The sequence below is a fragment of the Cavia porcellus genome, unplaced genomic scaffold, assembly GCF_034190915.1.
Source record: "Cavia porcellus strain 051 isolate PalLab524CR breed Dunkin Hartley unplaced genomic scaffold, mCavPor4.1 scaffold_33, whole genome shotgun sequence".
In the NCBI taxonomy this organism is placed as follows: domain Eukaryota; kingdom Metazoa; phylum Chordata; class Mammalia; order Rodentia; family Caviidae; genus Cavia; species Cavia porcellus.
Genome location: NW_026947516.1, coordinates 5,726,857 through 5,750,038, shown reverse-complemented (window position 1 = coordinate 5,750,038; position 23,182 = coordinate 5,726,857). Strand labels below are relative to the sequence as shown.

Genomic DNA, 23,182 nt, shown 5'->3' with positions numbered 1-23,182 from the left:
TTTTAAAATAATGGGAAGCTTCCTCCAAAAAGATTCCCCCAAGCAAACAAGTAACCTAACCTTTGTAGCATAAGATAAGAGTCTATATGATCTTAACAAAACCCACCAAAGGGTTTTGGTACTCAAGGAAAAAAGCACTCACTTTGCAGTTTTGATTTTGATCCTTTTGGGTTGCCGGATTAGCAATCTTTCATCTTTTTATTTCGTGCAACACTCACCCCAACAATCTTGAATCAGAAAGTAAGTTGTTTTAGTATTAGTAAAAATTAAAGATACTCAAGAATGTCTTGAACAATTGGTTTTTTAAACATCCTAAGAATCAGTTTTGTGATTTTTATAAAATATTTTATATCAACAAAGCTTGGTCTAGTATCGACGTCCTGCGCAGAGTGAGAAGCTTGTAAAGGAGAAGTTTCTGTGTTACGCACCAGTTCCACACACGGAATGTACTCATGCTGCACTGCAGACATGTACTAATAAAAGTAAATCTAAAAATACAGTGGAGTGGGAAAAAACTCACCCTTTTAAATAAAGATTGCACACATACACACAGAAAATATTTCCAAAGCTGCTAAGATAAGGCAAATGTAATTAAAATATAAACCAGTTGGTAGTTGCCGTAGTAGAATCTCTGAGAAGCTTTTTCATTCTTTTTCTATGACCAGCTTTGCTTTTTAGCCCAGCTCCTTGTTCAGCATAGCGATCATTTAAAAACAGCACAAAGCAGAATGTCAGTGAGAAACAAAACAAAATCCAACATAATAAATCACACCTTTAAAACATCAAATTATTTAACACCCGAAAGTCATTATTTAGAACTGAACTGCAGTTTTGTTTAATAAGTGATATTCCTAAACAACTGAAATTGACAGTCTGATCATCTCAGGAACTTATGTACATTATATTTTTGTTTTTTTTAGGTCTGTGCTTGGGGATGTGGGGCATGTTTAGGTTGTGGTTCTTCAGAGGCCACTGCTTTGTGACCCAAGCTAATTGAAGAACTGTCTGCCACTCGAATAGTTGATATTTCTATTGGAGACAGTCAATGTTGGGCTCTTTCTCATGGTAAAGTCATTTGTCTTTAAAAAATAGTATTAACTATTATCTTTCTTACATATCTTATGTTTAAATTTATGTTTTCATTTGTAATTTTTATGTTCAGATAATGAAGTTTATGCCTGGGGCAATAACTCAATGGGACAGTGTGGCCAAGGAAATTCCACAGGTCCTATCACTAAACCAAAGAAAGTGAGTGGCTTAGACAGCATAGCTATTCAGCAGATTTCAGCTGGAAATTCACATAGTCTGGCATGGACTGCTCTCCCTCGGGACAGGTAAGAGTGCTGCTCTTTTAATCATAGTAGAAACCCCATAAAAGCAAAAATAACTAGATTTTGTTCATAAAATCTCTTTTCTGAATATTTCTATTATTTTTCACTATCATAGTAATGATATTTATATTCCTTTTCTTTGAATATTGAGGCTTATGTGTTTCTTAAGCAAGAAGTTTCACCCTACATTTAAGAGATATTCTTCGTCTTCTTTTTTTTTTTTTTTTTTTGGTACTGGGGATCAAACTCATGACCTCGCACTTGCCAGGCAGATAGGCACTGATGCCACTGAGCTAAATCTACGGCAAGATATTCTTAATTGTTAAACATTTTTAATTTGTTCTGTATCTTTAGGTAAAGGTGTTAGAAATTGTATCAGGAGAAAAAATAATTAAAATCAGAATGATGCTTTATTGATTTAAAACAATTACTAACCTCACTATGATTTATCTGGTTTGTTTTTTGGGAAAAAGAAAATTGTGGCCATACTTTTTTTGTTTGTTTTAAATTTTAAAACAACAACAACAAAAGATACAGAATTTCAAAACAAAATAATAAGAGATAAATTGGTTAATACATTGCATATTGTTATCTTCAAAGTACTTCAGATACACAATACAGGCATTAAAAAATGATCAAACAATGAAAGTAGAAATTGTTTTTTTTTTTTTGATGATCTAACAGAGATTAGTAGTATGGTTATATATCTTGTGTGTTTTATGTATCTTTTCCCTTCTTTTCTCCTTCCCCCATCCCAGTTGTTCTTTCCTGTTGAGCAGTTTCTTTCACTTTCACTTTAACATTCATGGTACCTATTGTGGCCATACTTTTAAATTAAGGGGGCTTTTTATCTTATTATTTTGCAGAAATGTAGCTTTTTCCTAAGGTGATAGCCATACCTTTTAAACTAATAATGTATATAGGTAAGGTTTTTAGTCAATGGTAGATTGAATTTTAAGAAATGTTTGAGTTACTTCAGAGTTTTGTCGATGCATGTGGGCTGATACAAAGCTTATAATGCTTTCTGTTTGCATTCGAGACCTCTGTGTTATTATTTTTTAAGCAATTAAAAATTCATAATCACCTCCAAAAGAGCCTAAAATAAATGAATATCAGAAATTTGTATTAGTATTAAATTTGCAGCTTCCTACTTCATATGTATGTGTTGTTTCTCAAGATCTTTAAAGTCTTCACACAAAGGTTTCATGAATTTTTTCTTTTAATATATTACAGTGTATCATTCTATAGACTCATACTAATTTTCTTACTATGAAATATAAATATAGACTCTTAGAACCAGAATTTAGTATATCATGTGACTCAGTCCTCTATGGTCAGTAACTAGCCAAGCCTTCTTGCACAGGTGATAGTTAACATGTTCTTCTCTTTCTCCTTCTCATTCAAAAACCTTTTGAACCCAGGGACACTGTACCACTGGGCTACATGCCAAGCCCTTTTTCTTTTTGAGACAGGGGTTTGCTAAATTGCCCCAGGATTTGAATTTGTGATCCTCCTATCTCAGCCTCCCAGAGTGTTGAGCTTACAGACTTGCACTACCACACCCAGTTTGTTTCCTTTTTAAAGATGGTAAATTCTTGGTTTCTTCACTTGCTAAAAGTTGTATTACCTTCGTAATTGGAAGCATTTTTGTGTATCTTGTCAAAATCTCTCAGCTTTAGTCTGCTGTGATTTTAGTTTTTGATCATGTATGAAATTTTTTTCTTTTACTTTCTTTTTTGGTAACGGGGATCAAACTCAGGACCTTGCACTTACCAAGCAGGTGCTTGTGCCACAGAGCTACATCCCTGGACATGAATGGCATTTCATTTTAAGCTAGGCATGGTGGTGCATACCTAAAATCCTAGCACTCAGGAGGCTGAGGCAGGAGGATTGCTGCAAATTTGAAGCTAGCCTTTACATAGTGAGTTTAAGGATGGCCTGAACTATACAATGAGACTCTCTAAAAACCAACCAAACAAACAATTCCTTCTGCCTCCCAAAAAAGGGGTACTTTCATTTTAAGACTCTTTTATGGTTTCCTTATACTTCCTCTAGACAAGTTGTTGCATGGCACCGACCTTACTGTGTAGATCTTGAAGAGAGTACCTTCTCGCACCTGTGTTCCTTTCTTGAGAGATACTGTGATAAAATAAACAGAGAGATTCCCCCCTGCCTTTCCTGTCATCAAGGTATGTTATATTGTTAAGTATGTGCATTTTGTGTGTTTGTGTGGGCATGTGTATGAATTATTTTTGACATTTGACTTACTGTTCTTTCTTGCTTTTGCCCAACTTATGTGAAGCTTCTTCAGATGCTAGAATAAAGCTAAATTTTTATCCCTAATAACATCTAGGTTTTAGTATGTTATCCATAATTTCACAAGTCACATTTTAGAAACTACAGTCAGTCATGACTGGACAACATTTTTAATGATAAGGAACTGTTACCAAACAATAGCACGTGTACTTGTGCGTTTTGGAAATTCACTGTAGTATATTTGGTTTCAGGGAACATCACAGTTTCCTCAAGCTATGCCTGAAGCTTCTTTCAAATCATCTTGCTCTTGCACTGGCAGGAGGGGTAGCCACCAGCATTCTTGGGAGGCAGGTGGGGCCACTTCAAAATCTGCTCTTCAGGCTGATGGACTCAACTGTTCCTGATGAAATCCAAGAGGTAAAAGAATAGGGCTTGTAAGTCTGTAATGCAGACCACACATGTGGTATATTCAGCTGTGTATGGAACAAGTTCATTGCATATTCTTTCTCTTATCTTGGTAGGTAAATATTTTGGATAACTCATCTTTGAAGATAGAGGCCATCGCTGAGAAATCTTTCAGTCCTTGCTTCTCACCAGCTTAGATTTCTCTCATGTGTGTTCTTATTGTGTCATACTGTATTACAGTTTCAAACATTTCATTTACAAACATGTTCATCTTTTTCACCACAAGATGAATTTCTGAGGGGAAAGGCCCAGTTTTACTTATTTTTGTATCTGAGTAAGTGGCTAATCTCCTACCAGGACCCTACTCAGAACTGGGAGGAGAATTCACCAGTGAAGCCATTTGATCTTGGATTTTTCTATCTGGCATTTATTATCTTGATCATGATCATCATCATGGTCATCATGAATTTAGTGTCTCATTCATTATAGGTCCATTCAGATTTTCTGTTTCGTCTTGAGTCAGTTTGGCATTTCAGTATATGCAGATAGAAGATACAAATAGGCTTGGGGAGGAACAAGTGACTAGAACAGTGAGTATAAATGAGTAGATATTGTTTGGAAAAGTTTTTTTTGTATTGTAATACAATTCTAGTTTTTGTAGTATATGAAGTCTCCTTGCAGTGCAACCATAAAGACAAAAAAAATCTAAGTTAAAAGATGAACAAAAAATGTTAGCAGACATATTTTCAGAAAAGATATTACAAATAAGCACCTGAAGAAGTACTCATCACTACTCACCAGTGAAACACAAATGCAAGCCACAGTGTGATACTTCTTCACATCCGTTAAATAGCCAGAATCAGGAAAGACTGACAACAGCATGTGTTTAAGGTGGGGGAGGAATTCGAGTGCTCATACCTTCAGATGGGAATTTAAAAGGATGCCACTGCTATCCAGTTCCTTAAATATAGTTACCATATGACCCATATGATCTGTACCCAAAAGGATTGAAAACATATGTCTCTGTAAAAGTTGCTGTGGAAATACTGATAGAGGTGTTATTCATAGCAGCCAAAGAGTGGGGACAGCTGAGCGTGGTGGCCTCTGCCTGAGCAACTTGATAAGACTGTATCAAAACAAAAGAAGAACTGGCAGAGAAGCTCAGTGGAGTACTTGCCTAGAAGGTGTGAGATCCTAGGTTCAACTGATAACCTTTAGCACTGAGGAAAAAAAGGAATGATGCAAATATGTGCTGGCCACTAAGCCAAGTGTGGTGTGTTTATATAATGTAACATTACTGAAATGTTACATTTCTATAAAAAGAAATGGAGTATTGATAGGCATTACAATATGACTGACCCTTATGAACATTATGTAAGTGAAGGAAACTGATGCAGAAGGCTTCATATTTCTAACTCCTCAAAGTTTAAAATTTGTGGAGATAGCAAATGTGTAGAGAAAGGAAATAGATTAGTAGTTGTCACAGACTTGGGAATAATAGAGAATGACTGTGAAGGGGCACAGTTTGTTTTTGGGATGATGAAAATGTTCCGAATTATGAGTAACTCTATAAATGTGGTAAAAAAAAAAAAACACTTAATTTTGTACTGTCAGAAGGTGAATTTTATCGCACATAGATTATATGTCAGTTTTTTAAATAAATGAATAATACAGTAGTGATTTTTCTACTAGAACATATTCTCTTGGATCAGGAAGAGAGTAACATTGGAGTTGGGGTGAAAAGGAACTGTAACAATTTAGTATTTATCAGAAATGGGATAGTATGAGCTTAACATAACAAACAGCAAACTAAAAATAATCTTTGTTTGTTTTCCATTTCCCCCTTCTACTTTCATGAGAAATTTAGTGTTACATTTTAATCATTCCATTGAAATTTAAAATGTTTCTTTTATTTTTAGAATATAAAAGGCTTTTCTTTATCCTGCAAGTATCCCCTTATTTTTGTAGCCTCTTGTTCTGATTTTGTATTTTTTAATATAATTTTTTTTCTTATTTTTCTATGTAGTTGCTTTAAACAAAAACAAATCAGAGTATTAGTTTTAGTCCGTCTTTCCCATGACAGGTTTTTCTTGTGTTTTTAATGAATTTTGGATGTCTGCGTTTAAGAGTGTGACTCTAACGGGCTGTTGAAAGTCCTCTGCACCTGAATAGATTTTATCAACCTTGCTGTGAATGGATGAACAGGCAGTGGGGAATGACTCAGATTCCCCATAGGAAGGCTCTTCTTATCTCCTGCCAGAGGTGTAGAGTTGGACCACAGTTCTGTGGTGGGCAGAAGAGCTCAGATGCCTCGGTACTCATACTGAGCAATGTATCTTATGAATTCCTCTGCACTCAGTTCTGTATTACTACCCTCAAGTGTGCTCCTTATCTCACCCAGTTTTTAGCTAATTCTTTGGTTTTAAGCCCCTCCCTTAGCTACTGTTGCAAAAATACCTGAGCCTCTAGGAATTCTATAGAATGGATGAAAGTACTTTTTGATTATCAGTTTTTAAACTTAGGATACAACGTTTTCAGCTCTAAGTCAGTTAAACACTTGCTGCTTTCTGGTTTCAAAGTTTGTTTTTCGTTTTTTTTGTTTTGTTTTGTTTTTGTTTTGTTTGTTTGTTTTTTTCGTTTTTATCGGTACCAGGAACTCACAACCACACACTTGCAGGCAGGTGCTTATGCCGCTGAGCTAAATCCCCAGCCACTATTCCAAAGTTTTGATGCTGTTTCCCCTTACCACTTTTTTCATTTTTGATCTTTTTGTATGAAGCTCTCTTCTGCCATCTGTCCTTTTCTTTTCTTTTCTTTTTTTTTTTTTTTTTCCTTTTTATCAGTACCAGGGATCAAACTCAGGACTACCTGCTTGCAAGGCGGGCGCTTATGCCGCTGAGCTAAATTCCCAGCCCCTCCATCTGTCCTTTTAAAAGCGCTTTTGGAAATAGAATACATTTATTTGTTCCTTAATCCTATTCGCCTTTGTTGAATTTCTGTAGCTAGAGTTTAGTTTGATTATAGTAACCCGAGGAAATCTTTAAAGGTTCTTCCAATTCTTAGCCGTTGGAGAGCAATGTTTTCTATTAGAAGAATTACCGTTATTGTGCAATTGAATTTTTCATCATTATATTATATAATCCAAGTAAGCAGAAACATTGACTAATAGAGAAGTTACTAAAATTTAAAAGCCCTTTAGTGTTTATCTAGACTGACACTCTGATTTTGTTAATGAAGAAATCATGACCTATAGAGGTTAAGATAGTGAAGCTAGCTATTCCTTATACTATTCTCTCTGCCTGGATCTTTATGTGACTAAGACTGGTAACCGTGATTTTAAATACCTAATGACCTTCAGGAGCTGTGGGCCATGCTGCTTGCACCTCCTTCATATATGTGTTCACAGAAATTCTCACTGCTTTGTAACTTTTCTTGTGTGACTCTTTTCACAATTACTTGTTCAAGCCCTGCCCCATCCGATTATATTCTTATGAAAATGGGACCTTACTCTTCTGTATCACTTTGCACAGTTCTTTCTTTACCCAGCACTGTAAACTGAACCTTAAATATTTGTTGGGTGATGATTATGTTGTAACAAATTCAGAGTTTGTATTCTCGACTTTTTAAAGATATCTAGAGAAGGATTTGCATGTTTTTTCCCCACATGCTACCTTCTTTAGACTTTCGTGATAATTATAGATTCACTTTTCATGTGTTTTTTATTTAAGGGATAAACAGTATTCATTCATTAAATGAATACTGTTTTCTTTTTTGATATTAGGTGGTAATTGAAACTCTGTCAGTAGGAGCAACCATGCTATTACCCCCATTAAGAGAACGGATTGAGTTACTTCATTCCCTTTTACCCCAAGGGCCTGATAGATGGGAAAGCTTATCTAAAGGACAGGTAAGCCTTTGTGTGGCATCTAAGTAAACTGATTGTATCATAAGACATTGGAGTGAGAGGAAAATAAGCTGATCAACTGCCATGTGTTCATGGGGCAATACTTGATGTATCTGGTTGTTTAATGTTATATGTTGGAAGAATTGCAGATGTTTAGTGATTACAGGTAAAGCAAATAATAAATTATTTGGGACTAATTATTAAAATAACAACTGATTTCCCCAGTGTTGATTGCTGTGTCATCCCTCTGATTCTAAAGCTATGTGCTACTGCTGTTGGTTCCATTGACAGACTTTGAATGCAATTGTTTATCTAAAAAGCAAAAGATGACCATTAAGGAAAAGTATTTAAGGATATAAATATTCTTATTTTTCACTTCTCTTGGGTATATTGAAATAAGTATATTTTGCTGTACCAAATAGAATCAAATTTAGAATGGCCAGGTGTGGTGACACATGCCTGTATTCCCAGCATTCGGATGGCTGAGACAGGCAGGTCACTGGGAATTCGAGGGCAATCTGGGCTACAAAGTGAGTTCAAGGCCAGCCCGAACTACACAGTGAAAACCTATCTCAAAAAGACAGGAAAAAAAAAAAAAAAAAGAAAAGAAAAAAGAAAAGATTCAAATCTAGAGATACAGATTTGAGGAAAAATGGTACTTACAATATATATCCACAGATGGTTTCCAGTGAGTATTTTGTATTAGTTTAAGTTTCAGATGATTTATTTTAAACATTTAAATAAGTAGTCATTGGCAATCCTTTAAAATAACACTTATAATTTGTCTGTTGGCATTTCCTATTCCTATTTGTAGTACTTAAATTATGATGCACAGTATGCCACTTTAGCTAAGAGTTTTAAGTATTATAAGAAGGATACACTAAGCCATTAAGTTATATTTTTAGTAGTATTAATTGGATAGTTTTTCTTATAATTATATACTTCCTGCAGATTATTGTTTAATCAGGTTATTACATAGGTTAGTTAGCATAATTAGTATATTTTCCTAGATCATTTTGCTTTCTCATCAGTATGTTGTAAGCTATCCATGTATTCCTGTTTCATTGCTCTTTAGAGAATGCAACTGGACATCATTCTGACAAGTTTGCAGGATCATACACATGTCGCCTCCCTACTTGGCTATAGCTCGCCCTCTGATGCCACTGATCTCTCTGCTGTGTGCACTGGCTATGGAAACCTGTCAGATCAGCCCTATGCCACTCAGAGCTGCCATCCCAACACCCATCTGGCTGAGATTTTGGTGAAAACTCTCTTCAGAAATTTAGGATTTTATACAGTAAGTTGCTTTTTTCATTGCAGCAAAATAAATAAATAAATAAAGTAGTATCTCCTCACGTTAAGGTAGTTTGACCTTTAAAATCTTAAAATATAACCTTCCCATTTCCCCAAAGTGAGACATGAATCAGGTCTTATGAAATATTATGAGGCCTCAGTGAAATGTATTTGAGAATTACAGAGAGATTAATGTTAGAATTTTACCAGCCTCTTTCATGTTAACAAAGAATAAGCAGATAAAAACTGTCAAAAAATTTAAAGAAAATAATGAACAAGGGGGATACAATGTTATATAATTTAGTTATACTAAGAATCGACTGGTTAGTAGAGGAGGAGACAGTAGGTCCCATCACACTATGTATATTAGAGTGCCATTAATTCCTCCTTTCTGTTTCTTAAATCCATCCCTCCCCCCCCCAACAAGTGGCTATTTTAGGTCAAGCTTAGTCATTATTGATCTAACATTAATAACTGTGTTGTAGCTGTTGTCACTATTGCTGCTTTCTTTTCAGGATTTTATTGCTGGAATAATCTCTCTGTATTAAAAAGCCCTTCAGTCATCTTTCATCATTGGCTCATGCACCATTCTTGTCAGTACCTTTCTTACTGGTGTACCTTTTCCATTTGTACATGGTAGACTTGTGTCCTGATTGTTTTTTTTTACCAATCTGACTTCTTTAAGGTTTGCCATTTTAGGGAGCCTTGTTCATCCAACCATGTGATTGATTATAGTAGCATACAACTATATTGCTAAGCACTTTTGGGATAAGTGGCTTAACTTCAAATCGTTTGTATATAATTTCATGTTGTCTTCTATAGGACTGGGTTTGTATATTGTTTTTTCCTTGTATAAGTCTAGTGCTATGTTCTGCCCACAGTAAAAGGCTATTGACTAGGTCTGAAAATTGTTCCTGCAGAATTATTTTCTTTTTTGCCTAGAAATTTGAATTGCATGTGGTGTTTGGTATTTTTAGGAAGTAATGGCTACAAATTGGACAGGGGTGATGTTAATAGTTTGTGCATTTGTTAATGACTGAAATTTTTTCCCAAACTTCTACAGAGCCTGTTTGCTATATTAAAGCAGTTGTGTTCATATATGATTAAGGCTGAGTTAAATGTGAATGCTTTATGGAAAAGGAGATAAAATATTATTCACTTTTGAATTAAAATTATAAATTATTGTTTATCTAAAATACAATTTAAACCAATTTGTTATTTTTTTTTGTCTTTTTCCTTTTTATTGGTACCGGGGATCGAACTCACAACTGCCTGCTTGCAAAGCAGGCGCTTATGCTGCTGAGCTAAATCCCCAGCCCCCTAATTTGTTATGTTTTAAGACTTTAAAAATAATAGTGCTATTGTCAGTTTACAAGCAAGGGCCTTAAAATGTTCTCATAGTCATATTGTAAACCTAGACTGAATTGTGTGTGTAAAAATATTCAAGTTATTGATAATAAAAATTAGAAATAATGGAAATACTTAAATAGAGGAATGGTTCAGTAAGTAATGATATATGTGGTCAATAGAATCTTATAACTTAAATTTTATACACATGTGGTTTGTAGAAATGTTGGCCCAAAATAAATAAATCAATAAATAATGAATCTGGGCATGTAGCTCAGTGGTAGAGTGCTTGCTTAGCATGCACAAGACCCTGAGTTCAATTCCCAGTACCCTGCCCCCCAAAAAAGAGAGCGAACACTATAGAAATATTTGTAATTCTGTTGGAAAGGAACAGGCTAAAAATAGACTATGCAGTTTTATGTAAACATGAAACAGACCAAAAAAATACTAGTAATTATTTTCTTAGGGTAATTGAGCCATTACCTAATGTATAGCCTGTGTTTGAATTTCAGCTAAAATTAAAACACAGCCCAATTATTTAAATATAGCATGGTCATACAGTGCATTTTTTTGGTTAATTTTTATAAGACAGGAATTGACTGGTTCAAGTGACACCCGTGTGAACAGCGTTCAGGATAGTGTAGAGACAAATGTGCCTCTCCAGTGATGGTAGGAGTAAACTGTTAATAATTGTCCTAGCAGTATCTTCTATAGCAATTTCCCTCCCAGGTCAGTATTTGGTCCAGAATCACATATTGTATTTAGTTGTTAGGTCTTTTGGTTCAGTTGAGAGCCAAAGGGAGAGAGAAAGTATAAGAGAAATTGAGCTTTTGGAGATATCTCTGCTTAAAAGGGGTACAGAACAAGTTGGGATGACAAAAAGTTTTGTATAAAGAAAAGGGTTTGGAATCTGCAAAGGGTAGGTTCTGTCTGGAGAGGTTGTGTAGGTTGGCTGTCAGCCCCCATAATGGAGACTGTAGACCAGGTACATCATCCTGAGAATGCAGGTAAAACACTGTAGGTGGTCCCCGTGTTGGCAAGAAAAGAGAAGGTTTTACCTGAGATATCCAGCAAGACTTAGGGCTCTGAGAGAGATACCTTGGTTGGGGTCATGGGCCCTCAGCCCCCTCAATCCTCTTCAGTGACAAAACTGAGCAGGTCATTGAGCAATGAGTTCAGTGTCAGTGGTGACATAATCTCCTATAAGGGTAGAGAGTTTGATGACTTACCTGCTTTCTGGTTGACAGAGCAGTTGTACTTGCAGTGACCCTCTTGTTTGCAGATGGGACAGGATCCCAGTGGTGGCCATGGGTCAGGGCAATCTTGTGTCCAGTGCCCTTTCCTGATGCACCTTAAGCATGGTCCTGGAGAGCCTTGGGTTTTAGATTTTTCTTTGACCATATATTTTATTTTGAGCTCTGAGTGCCGCAGCCAGAAATTAGCCTTGAAATTTAGTCTGTAGTGCAACTTTTTTAGTTGTCATGTTTCTTTAGTCCATTTATTTACTTTTTGTTTCAGTTTTTATTTTTGTTTTTGAAACAGGGTCTCACTATATAGTGCAGGCTGGCCTTGAACTCACTGTGTAGTCTTGAGTGCTGGGATTATAGGCATGTGCCACCACATCTGGCCTTTTTTTTTTTTTTTTTTTTTTTTTAAATCGGTGCCAGGGATCGAACTCATGACTGTGCGCTTGCAAGGCAGGTACTTATGCCGCTGAGCTAAATCCCCAACCCCTCTATGTTCTTAGAAATCTATAAGCATGTGGAAATAAAACCTTTAAACAGAAGATCTGAAAAGGAATAGCTTATAGCTTAAAAATGTTTTATATGTTGTCTTTTTCTTTTTTTTTGTACCAGGAATTGAACTCAAGATTTTGTGCTTACGAGGAAGGTGCTCGTGCTGCTGAGCTACATCCCTCACCCCAATATGTGTGGCTTTGATTAGTTGCTCACTCTCTTTTCTTGTTTTCTATATTTTCAAAGATGTTAGAGTTGAGTGTATGTTACTTCTTAAATTGAAAAAACAAATCGAAACTTTTCTTTCTACTAGTTTATTACAAGAATTATAGCAAAGATCAAAACATTGATAATTGAGGCAGGTATTTTGGCATATACCTGTAATCTCAGCACTTCCAGGGTCCTGGGCCAGGAAGATTGCAAGTCCAAGCCTAGCATGCCCAGTTGAGGTAGACCTTTGTCACAAAGTGAAATATTTAAAAGGGCTTGAAAAGTACTTGTAGCTTCATACAAAGGCCCTGGGTTCAATCCCAGAGCTGAGGAAAAGAAATTGGTAATGGGAGAAAGAACATAATACCTTTTAAATCAGAATCTTTCATGACAGACATTACTTTCATTTGGAAGCCTTACAAATATAATCTTTAACATGTCATTTTAGGATCAAGCATTTGGAGAGCTAGAAAAGAATAGTGATAAATTTCTACTTGGAACATCATCATCAGAGAACAGTCAGCCTGCTCATCTTCATGAACTGCTGTGTTCATTACAGAAACAGCTACTGGCGTTTTGCCATATTAATAACATTAGCGAGGTATGTGATTCTTTGTTTTTTATGGACATCTATCAGGACCTTGAAACTTGTGTATTTGGGTGTGCCATAATTTCATACCTTGAGTATTTTACCATAATAATTAAGGAACTTTTTTCTCCTTAGAACTCAAGCAGTGTGGCATTGCTTCATAAACATCTGCAGCTCTTGTTGCCTCATGCCACAGATACTTACTCCCGTTCTGCAAATCTGCTCAAAGAAAGTCCTTGGAATGGCAGTGTTAGAGAAAAATTAAGAGGTTTGTTTCGTGTTGAACTGCCATCTAATGAGTAGTTTAAAAGTAATAATTATTAACCCTTGAGGGTCTGCAGCCTCTGAGTACAAGAAGAATTGTCTTGAATCTTTTTTATTGAGTATTTCTTTAATCTTGGTTTGGAGTAATGGTAGCACTAGAAGAGTCTAACTGACATGATAAAGGCTTAATTTATAGGCAATGGATGGTGTAAAGTCCAAAAGATTAATTTCAAGTGGTATAATGTGTTATTATTTTCTTCTATTTCTTTATCTTGCTCAAGCGTTTGCCAGTGTCGATTTTTCCTTCTGGAAAGCTTTCTTCCATGATCTTCTGTGTGATCACAGTCCTTTTTTTTTTTTCATCTCTCTGACCACTATTTTTCCATGAGCTCTGATAGGCCCCTCTTGTTTCAACAGTGCCTTTCATGTCAAGGATCCTGTGAATCTGTTTTCAGCCCTCTTTTCCTTTCTGAATGGTTTTATCTAATTTCAGAGTCCTTTAACCACCATGGGTTTTACAGACTCCAATGTGAGAATTCCTTTCCTGAGCACTAGAACTTTTGCCTAACTAAAATCCAGCATGTCTGTATCAAACCATCTCATCTCTGAAAGTTTCCCTGCTAAGGAAAGAAATAAATGAGCTGAAGAACTGAAACCACTTCTGATTAGATGTCTCCATGTGGTTGTTCCACAAGGAACTAAAATTAAGCATCTTCACACTGAACTCATTTTGAATGCTCCTTTGAGTCCTAAATACAATGAAACATTTAAACAAATGTGATTTAAAATCTCTGCCTGTAATAAAAACATTTCAAAAATACTTAAAAAGTTTCTAAAACTACAAAGTAACCGCAAGGGCAGAAAGTTTTGGTTGCTTTGGTTATGGCTATATATCATCTTTGCCTAGAGTGGTGCTTGGTCTTGCAGGTAACTCAGCAAATGTTTCAGTCAATTTCCAAATGAATGAGAAATTCATAATGTATGTTCAAATAATTATAATGTTTTGAATTGATTGGCATGAAAGACAGGTATGCTTTCCTACAAAGTGTCTATTGGTGGTACATTCTGAAAGTGAATAAATATTAGTCTTATAATCCACAAACGAGCCCCCAAACTCAAGTTTAAAATGAGGCAAAAACATATTTTAAAAAGCAGCGCTGATTTATTTTATCCTGGGCCCAGCGTAACACTGCAGTTGGAAATTGCAAAAGCTGTGTGTTGCCCTCAAAAGCTTGCAGCCTTTATGTATATATCACAGTTTACAAAGTAAGGGGTTATGGGCGTGGATCAGGAAATCTGCTAAGAAAATATTTTAGTCTAGCAGTAATGAACAATCTTTTGTTATTTTATTTTAGCACCACATCTGTTATTTGTAGAGGGCAACAATGGTTAACATATCAACTAGGTTTGGTTCCCAGGGACTCACAATTCTTTACAGAGGAGAGCATTGATTAACATATCAATTAGATCACGGGGGGGGGGGACCACATACAGAACAGTAAGGCCACGTTACAGGTATTTTGGTATAATACAAATATAACAAAGCTCTTTTTGCTAGTGTACAGAAATTAGTATGGTACCAGCTAGCAGGGAATGTTCAATAGTTTTCAGCTTAGTCTACTTTCTTCCAAACCAAAGTAATTTTTCTTCCATTTATTTTTGTTTGAAATAGTTGTTTATGTTGCATTTCTTGCCTCTTATAGATGTGATATACGTCTCAGCTGCAGGCAGTGTGCTCTGCCAGATTGTTAACGCCCTACTGTTACTCCCAGTGTCAGTGGCTCGTCCCCTGTTGAGTTACCTCCTGGATCTCTTGCCACCTCTTGATTGCCTTAATAGACTCCTGCCAGCTGCTGCTCTTCTAGAAGACCAAGAGTTACAGTGGCCTCTTCATGGTAAGTAAAGGTAGAAAAAGGGTAAATAGTGCTTTTGAGGAGATACTCCTCTTGTGTGCATCAGCTCAAATCATGTCTGATTATGGGTGTTTTGTGTAATCAAAAGATTATCTTCTGGCTGGGGATTTAGCTCAGCGGTATAAGCACCTGCCTTGAAAGCAGGTGGCTGTGAGTTCGATCCCTGGTACCGATAAAAAAAAAAAAAAAAAAAAAAAGATTATCTTCTAAAAGTTTATGGTCTAAATTAGGCAAGTGACATGGCACTCTGAAGAAAGATGCTTATGTATAAATAAAAGTCATAAAAAGTATCCTTATTGTCATTAGGTTAGGATTCTGTATTTTACTGGCACTAAGACTTTTTGCTTCAATTTTTTTTTTGTCTTTTTCCTTTTTATCGGTACCAGGGATTGAACTCACGACTCTCTGCTTGCAAGGCAGGTGCTTATGCCACTGAGCTAAATCCCCAGCCCCTTTTTCTTCAAATTTTGACATAGGAAAAATTGAGATACATCTTACGATGTATAATAGGAAAGCCTTGTGTCATAATTTAGCATCATTTTACCTTAGAGGTACTCAAAGATAATGGTCCATGTAATCATCAGTGCATTACTGGATTCCATGTAAAAGTTCTTTCTTTCTTTCTTTCTTTCTTTCTTTCTTTCTTTTTGTGGTGGGGAGGTACTGGGAATTGAATTCATGACCTTGTGCTTGCCAGACAGGCACTTATGCTGCTGAGCTATATCCCTAGCTTTATTTTTTAAATATATGGTTTCAGTTTTTAAAAAGGTAATATGATGATAGAAAGGGGACCACAGTATTAGGAAATGGAAAGGGAAGGAAAGTAGTGAAGGTAGAAGAAGAAGACAAGGTAGTAGAGGGAAGGTAGACAAGATAGAACAAAGCTGGCCACTGAGTGACATTAGACCTGGTTGCAAGCTTTAAAGTCATTCCTGTGCTTTGTTGCAGTCCTGTAAAATTGTGAAGCTTTGTCCAGTCATCTCCCTGTTAAGGTGATACCCACCATGGTAGCCCAGACATACTAGAAGTGGGCAGTTATCTATAAATCAAGTGTGTATCTTTGTTAATGCTTTTGGAATACTGCTGAACCCAACCAAAGAAAACATTAATTTCCCTATTGGAAAATCGTGTAATGGTTAGGAAAACAATTATTAGTCTGACTTTAACAGACATAGTATAGCTATGAGAATATATTTAAGCCAAATTTATTTACCTAATTTGTCCTGAATAAACTTCCTTATTCTTCCTGCAGAATATTTCATTGTTTATCTTAAAGTTAGGAGTTTTATAAAGAAAGTTTATATTTAGTAGTACTTCTCTGTTTTAATTTAGCTTGTATACCAAAGAATATATATAAAAAGCATTGTATGTGTCTTGGTTACTTTTCTCTCATTGCTGAGATAACATACCCAATGCTTAAAGAAGGAAGAGTTTATTTAACTCACAGTTTTTGAAGGTTTTAGTCCATAATCAGCTGGCTCCAAGGCCGGGTGGCATGGCACTGGGGTAACACTTCAAGGCAGCAGAAGACAGTAAAAGCAGCAAGAGCAAAAAATGGCAGAATAAGCCTCTTTTCTTCCCTTAAATTGTAAATAGGCTATCCATCTTTGGGTGGGTGTTGCACTCACACCATCTCCATGGTGTCCTCTTGCGCAGGTTCAAAATGATTGCAAAGTGAGGTCCCTGGTCCCCTGTTGAGTCATTTAGTTAAACTTCTAAACTTTTCAAATTGACACAGTGAATAACATCCTGTAGTGGTAAGGGTATGTCCTCTAGGATGTAGAACTGCTGAGTTACTTGTTAAACTCTTTCCTTCTCAAGTTGACACAGTGAATCATAATTCTATGTTTTCATGGTAAAATTAGGTTACTTCAGTAATTTATTGCAGTGTGATAGAGTAAAGCCATGAGAAAACTTTGGCTCTTAAAAGTGCCAAGTGAAGATATGATCACTAATGATTTGTCTTTAGGAGGGCCAGAAGTAATCGATCCTGCTGGTGTTCCATTACCTCAGCCCGCTCAGTCTTGGGTGTGGCTTGTGGAGCTGGAAAGAACAATTGTTCTCCTTATCGGGCGGTGTCTTGGTGGCATGCTTCAGGGTTCCCCCGTGTCTCCAGAGGAACAGGATACTGCTTATTGGATGAAAACACCACTTTTCAGTGATGGAGTTGAAATGGACACTCCTTAGCTAGGTAATAAGCTTCTCTACAGCATTTAAAATGCATGCTTATTTGTACTTCCATTTTTTCGTATTCTGAGTTTGCTGAAGAAAGAACTAACTGATGGATGATTGCAAAATTGACCATTTTAGGGAAGACCACAGAATAAAGCAATAAAGTCCTACACAGTGGTGTAGTGAAAAGAGTACCCTTCCCCTCAAAGTGTAGATCTGATCTCACTGTTTTGTATTTTATCACTTACTACTTGTGTTTTTGAGCAAGTCTAACTTACAAAATAGAGAAATGCTTGAAATTAGTTGTGTTTTTCATAAAACTGCTTCATATAGAGTAAAGCACTGTAGGAGTAGGTGTCGTGATTTAACAGTGTGCAGGAGTGATAGTCTCCCCACACCCCCGTTGCTTGTAGTGTCTTTGAGGTTTGTCTTTCCTGCCTCAGCTTGCATTTCTCTACTTTATTGGCAGGCTACTTCTCAGATCAAACATGAAGATTTACCCTGTTCTCCAACAGATGACCTTACTTTATTTATTTGAGAATGGTCTTTTAATCTCTCTGGTCTTTTAATTTTGATTCTTTGAAATTGTAAGTCAGAATAGATATGGTATAATTAGATCCAAAATTCATTATTTCTCTGATAAGAGGAGGAGACCCAAAGAGTGTCAGCAGAAGAAAGTAAGAGCAAGAACAGGGGAGAGGGAAAGAAACAGAAATAGGAGGAAGTGAGAGAAAAGAAGAAGAAGAAGAAGAAGAAGAAGAAGAAGAAGAAGAAGAAGAAGAAGAAAAAAGGCATGTTGGTTCACAGCAGTACTCTGCATTTGAGACGCTGAGGCAGGAGGATTGTTCCAAGTTTGAAACCAGCCTGGGCTACAAAATGGAGCTCGAGGCTAGGCCAAACTGCACAACAAGACACTGTCTCAAAGACTAGAGAGAGAGAGACAGACAGACAGACAGACAGACACAGAGAAGAGTGGGGAGAGGAACCAAGACAAAATGAGAAGAATCTGCTTTGGGGGTTCAAAGAGCAAAGGAAAGTTGAAGATTTTTCTCCTTTTGCAAATACAAGCATACATTCATCCTAAGTGATTCACCCTAAGTGATTTTGGCCATGGCCAATGGAATGCTAGACAGATGTTTCTGTTAAATCAAAGAAAGCAATATTTTGAAATTACCAAGGGACACTTTGTATGCTAAAAAGAATTCTAGTGCCCTCAATTTTTATGTCTTTACCTTCCAGATGATCTCTCAAGGGAAAACATGTCTGTGTCTATCTTCCCTGTATTCCTGCTATATTTACTTCATTCAAATAACTAGGCTTAAAATGAATAAAGTCAACTGTTTTTAATGTTTTCAGTTTTCAAATTATAAAATCATAAAACCATTAAATAGATATGTGGTTAAAAAGCTTGTATAAAGAAACATGGTATTGTCTTATGAAATTGTAAGTATATAATAATTCAATTATATTCTGGGTCAGTATGAATTTTAATAGTTGTCAAAGCACCATTTAGAGCATTTTGTTTTTTAAAATGTGAAGGTGAACTTTGAATGCCAAATACCTTTTTGAAAAGTTGAGAGAGAGCTGCCTGTAGAAATGTAATCATCAATTAGGGAAGTATTCATGGCATCTTCTGTCTTTCTTGGACCACTCTTTAACTATTTTCCTTTAAGTCTAGAGAAAAAAGAAAATCCTGTCTAACCTAACATGTTTCTAAAAGAGGATATCATTTCATTTGGAGCAGTACTTTTTAGTTATGCAGGACTGTGCTGCACAGGTTGGACATTCTGCATCCCTGGCCTCTACCCATCAAGGTGCCAGAGCTTCCCCCGAGTGTCATATCCTTCTGTTGGGAATAAGAACAGTGAATCTACCTCTAACTGAAAAACATGAAAGGACTTTACCTTGGTACTCCAAAGGACTTGAAATATAATTTTGCATGTATTAAATAAACATGGCAAGATTTTATGTGTTGCACTAAAATGTATGATGTTTGAAATCATTAATATGAATTTGTTGTTTAGATAAATGTATGAGTTGCCTGTTAGAAGTAGCTCTTTCTGGAAATGAAGAACAGAAGCCTTTTGATTATAAATTGTGGCCTGAAATTGCTGTCTATGTAGACTTGGCATTGGGTTGTTCTAAAGAGCTGGCCCGTAGCCTTTGGATCAGCATGCAAGATTACGCTGTAAGTAAAGGTAAGATAAAGAGAATGAAGGGAGTAAATATGTTGCTCATAATGCAAGTACATATGTGGCATCTATAAGCAGAAAATCACAGAAATCATAATACTGCTTTTTTATAGAGAAGGCGTTTTATGAACAACACTTTAAGACTGTTTTTCTCTTTGTAGAAAATACCCTAGGGTGTTTTTTCTTCTTTCTTTCTTTCTTTTTTTTCTTTTCTTTTTTTTTTTTTTTTTTTTGGTAAGCATGCAAACAGACAAACAGAAGGTTAAATGCCTTCCAACTTATTTCTGAATCATTTATTCATTTTATTGTATCAAATCGTATTAGAAGGGAAAAAGCAAATGATGGAGAAGAAAAACTTACTTTCTAAAATGTATTTTTATATATTCTAATTTTATATCATTTATTTGGAATGTGCAGTTACATCTTTATATCACATTATCATTTGTTACACTGCAATGAGAACTTTAAAAATTACAAAGAAATACAAGGTGGATAAAAGCAATTTCTGTATTATATACATAGCATGGAATTTATATATTGTGCAACACTTGATTAAAATGAATGTAACGTCAGTGATGGTGTTTTAAGAGAACTTACCACTTTAAAAATCACATGAAAGGCTTATCCCTCCTACATTTGAAACAGAGCAAAGGGTTTTATGGTACTTTGCACTTTTAAGAGTTATCCTCCTTCATAAGCGCCTGCCTCGCAAGTGTGCAGTCGTTGAGTTCAATCCTTGGTACCAGTAAAAAAAAAAAAAAAAAATTTAGCCTCCTTGAAAGGGTGTTTGATTGTCAGTCATGGCAGTTTTCAGAATAGTAAGTAGGCCATGGGACAGACGATTTTCTTACGTATCTGAGATGGGTAGGTCAATATAATCTGTCATTCTAAGAATCCTCTGTGGTTATAAGGTTTGTTTTGTTTTAAATCAGGACATTTGTATTGTCAATATTTTACCTTTAAAGGAGGTAAGTCTGAATTTAAATTTTTGATCTATACATATGGAAAATCAGGGTATAACTTTTTATCTCTTCAGAATAGATGTCTTTAGGAACAAATAAAATTAAATTGGTGCTTAATATTTGCAAAGATTTTTTTTTCAGTATTGGACTTTGAATCCAATTCTTTCGCACCAAGGTATATCCCTAGTTCCTTTTGGTTTTTATTTTGAGACAGAATCTTGCTAAGTTGCTAAGGCTGAGCTGGAACTTGAGATCCTCCTGCCTCAGCTTCCCAGAATGATAAACTATAGTTGTGAGCCATCATGCCTGTCTTGGTTTGTTTTTAAGTAGCACAGGCATTCAGTTAATCGATCATATGAAAAGAGTTTGACAATCTGGAGATACGGTAGACAGTAAATGTTCTACTACCATTTGGAATCTACTCTGTTTTGACAGTACCATACTGATGTGCACACATGGAATAAAAAATAGGAATAAAAAGCACCTGGCTAGTCCTCATTAAGTAATGCTGTCCTCTGGGTACTCGTTTGTGTCCACATGTGTCTGACTCACTTAATTGTTCTTGTATTCTACTTTCCTGGCTTAATCTATGAAATTCATGGTAGTGGATGTTTATAATCGCAGTACTCTAGAAGGGTGAGGCAAGAGGACTGAAAGTTTGATCCCAACCCCGGAAATTTAGCAAGACTCTATCTGAAAATAAAAACTGTAAAAAAAAAAAAAAAAAAAAAAAGCAGGGGGATGGCTGAGATTGTAGCTCAGTGTGAAAGCTGTGAGTTCCATCTTCATTACCAAAAAAAAAAAAAAAGAAAAGAAAAAACCAAAACATGCCTAACGGTATCATATCAGAGATACTCGATTCTTTTGATATATGTCTGTTTTTCCTTCTTTTTATTAGTACATGTTTGTAAAATGTATGAACATATTCATCATGGGGATTTGGTACATATATATATATGTGTGTGTGTGTGTGTGTGTGTGTGTGTGTTTTCTTCCCTTCCTATCCCTCTTTCCTGTTGTCTTTTATTTTGTTCTTTAAATTTTTTGTACTTTGAATTACTCATATCACAGAAAATATTGTGTGTTTACCCTTCCTTAGACATGTGATTCTATCTTCTTTTCCCCAGAACTGTTTTTTTATGGTGCTTTTTAGGCCAACTACATTTTAAATATATTTAGATTCAACTTTGATTTCTCTCTTACTCTCACATTTCATATCTGACCTGTCAACAAAACCTGTCCTCACCTTCAAAATTCATATGAGATTCAGAGACTCTGACCACTTTTCATAGGACCACTGTCTTCTAATCTGAGCCACCATTGTCAGTCACTTGAGTTACTACAATGTTAACTGCTGCTGTTGTCCTTGTAGACGGTTCTCTGCTCTAGAGTCAGAGCTTTTTTTAAAAAAAAAATTATTTAGTTTTTTCTTTGCTCTGAACTACATTCCCCACCCTTTTTATTTATTTTCTTGGAGATAGAATTTCACTAACTCTCTAAGTTGCCCAGGCCGAGGTTGATTTTGTGACACTTTTGCTTTAACTTCTCAGTATTAGGATTACAGGCATCCACCACCACAGCTGGCTTATTTATTTAATTTTTTGAGACAAGGTCTTACAATGTAGTACAGATTGGCCTTGAACTCACTGTGTAGCCCAGGCTAGCCTCTAATCTTAAATCCTACTGCCTTGGCATCCTGAGTGCCTTGATTACAGGAATGTGCCACCACACTCAGCTAATCAGAGAGCTTTTCACAACATAAGTCAGATTATATCTCTGTTTAAAGCCTTATAATACTGCTTCTCCTTTTCTTGTAAGTAAAACCTGGAGGACTTGCACTGGCCTGCAAGTTGAGCGTCATCTGGTCTCCAGCCAGCTCTCTAGTATCTTCTCTTACTGCCTATGCATGCACACTTGGCTCCAAGCCACCCATGTTGACCTCCTTGAACCTTCTAATTGGGTCCTTTACACTAGCTGTCTTGAGGAATACAGTTTTCATGTGGTTTCTTTTATGTGACTTAAACTTCTGCTCAAATGCAGTCTTATCAAGAACTTTCTCAGATCACTCTATAGAAAACAGTAATCACGTACAGTCACATACGGTAAACTATTCACTGTTCTTTTTTTCTTTTTTTTTTTTTTTTTTTTGTACTGGAGATTGAAATCACGACCTCGTGCTTCCAAGGCAAGCACTTATGCCACTGAGCTAAATACTCGGCCCTATTCCCTGTTCTTTTACACTGGTTCATTTTTTACCACAGCACATACCTATCATATCAGTGTTTTTATTTACTTTATCACTCATGCCACGTCTTTTCAATCCTCACTAAGAATATAAATTCTATTAAATTGGAAATTTAGTTTTGTTTTCTGCTATATCCCCAGTACCTAGACTAGTGTGTAAGTTTGTTAAGTACTGTAACTGTTTAGAAAGATCATGAAATTCAGATGTTGGATGACTAAAGCTATTAAAATACCTCTGAACTGTTTTCTAAGTCATTTTGAATGTCAATGCACCATTTGTATTTTCAGATTGGGACAGTGCTTTAAGTAATGAGTCACTCTTGGACACTGTGTCTAGATTTGTTCTTGCAGCACTTCTGAAACA

The 23,182-nt window shown here is 35.9% G+C and overlaps 2 protein-coding genes across 2 annotated transcripts in view; both read left to right on the top strand.

Annotated features, from left to right (window-relative positions):
• Positions 1-924: 924 nt before the first annotated feature.
• LOC106025961 (probable E3 ubiquitin-protein ligase HERC1) lies at positions 925-19,419 on the top strand. The gene is made up of 10 exons (XM_063242729.1): positions 925-1,065; positions 1,163-1,334; positions 3,387-3,520; positions 3,839-4,004; positions 7,774-7,899; positions 8,972-9,193; positions 12,931-13,083; positions 13,207-13,339; positions 15,039-15,230; positions 17,218-19,419. The coding sequence occupies exons 4-10, from the start codon at positions 3,972-3,974 to the stop codon at positions 17,433-17,435; spliced, it is 1,077 nt and encodes a 358-aa protein (XP_063098799.1). The 5' UTR covers positions 925-1,065; positions 1,163-1,334; positions 3,387-3,520; positions 3,839-3,971; the 3' UTR covers positions 17,436-19,419.
• Positions 17,328-23,182, top strand: part of LOC106025963 (probable E3 ubiquitin-protein ligase HERC1) — a 26,608-nt gene continuing 20,753 nt past the window's right edge. Inside the window, exons 1-2 of the mRNA XM_063242728.1 lie at positions 17,328-17,439; positions 19,445-19,618. Coding sequence (XP_063098798.1) covers positions 19,453-19,618 — 166 coding nt within the window. The 5' untranslated portion in view covers positions 17,328-17,439; positions 19,445-19,452. The remainder of the gene's footprint in view (positions 17,440-19,444; positions 19,619-23,182) is intronic.

Excerpts from the sequence above, each read along its gene's own strand:
- LOC106025961 (XM_063242729.1), top strand. The coding sequence starts at position 3,972 with ATGGACTCAACTGTTCCTGATGAAATCCAAGAG. Across the intron at positions 7,900-8,971 it reads AAAGCTTATCTAAAGGACAG|AGAATGCAACTGGACATCAT; the intron begins GTAAGCCTTTGT and ends ATTGCTCTTTAG. Across the intron at positions 9,194-12,930 it reads GAAATTTAGGATTTTATACA|GATCAAGCATTTGGAGAGCT; the intron begins GTAAGTTGCTTT and ends ATGTCATTTTAG.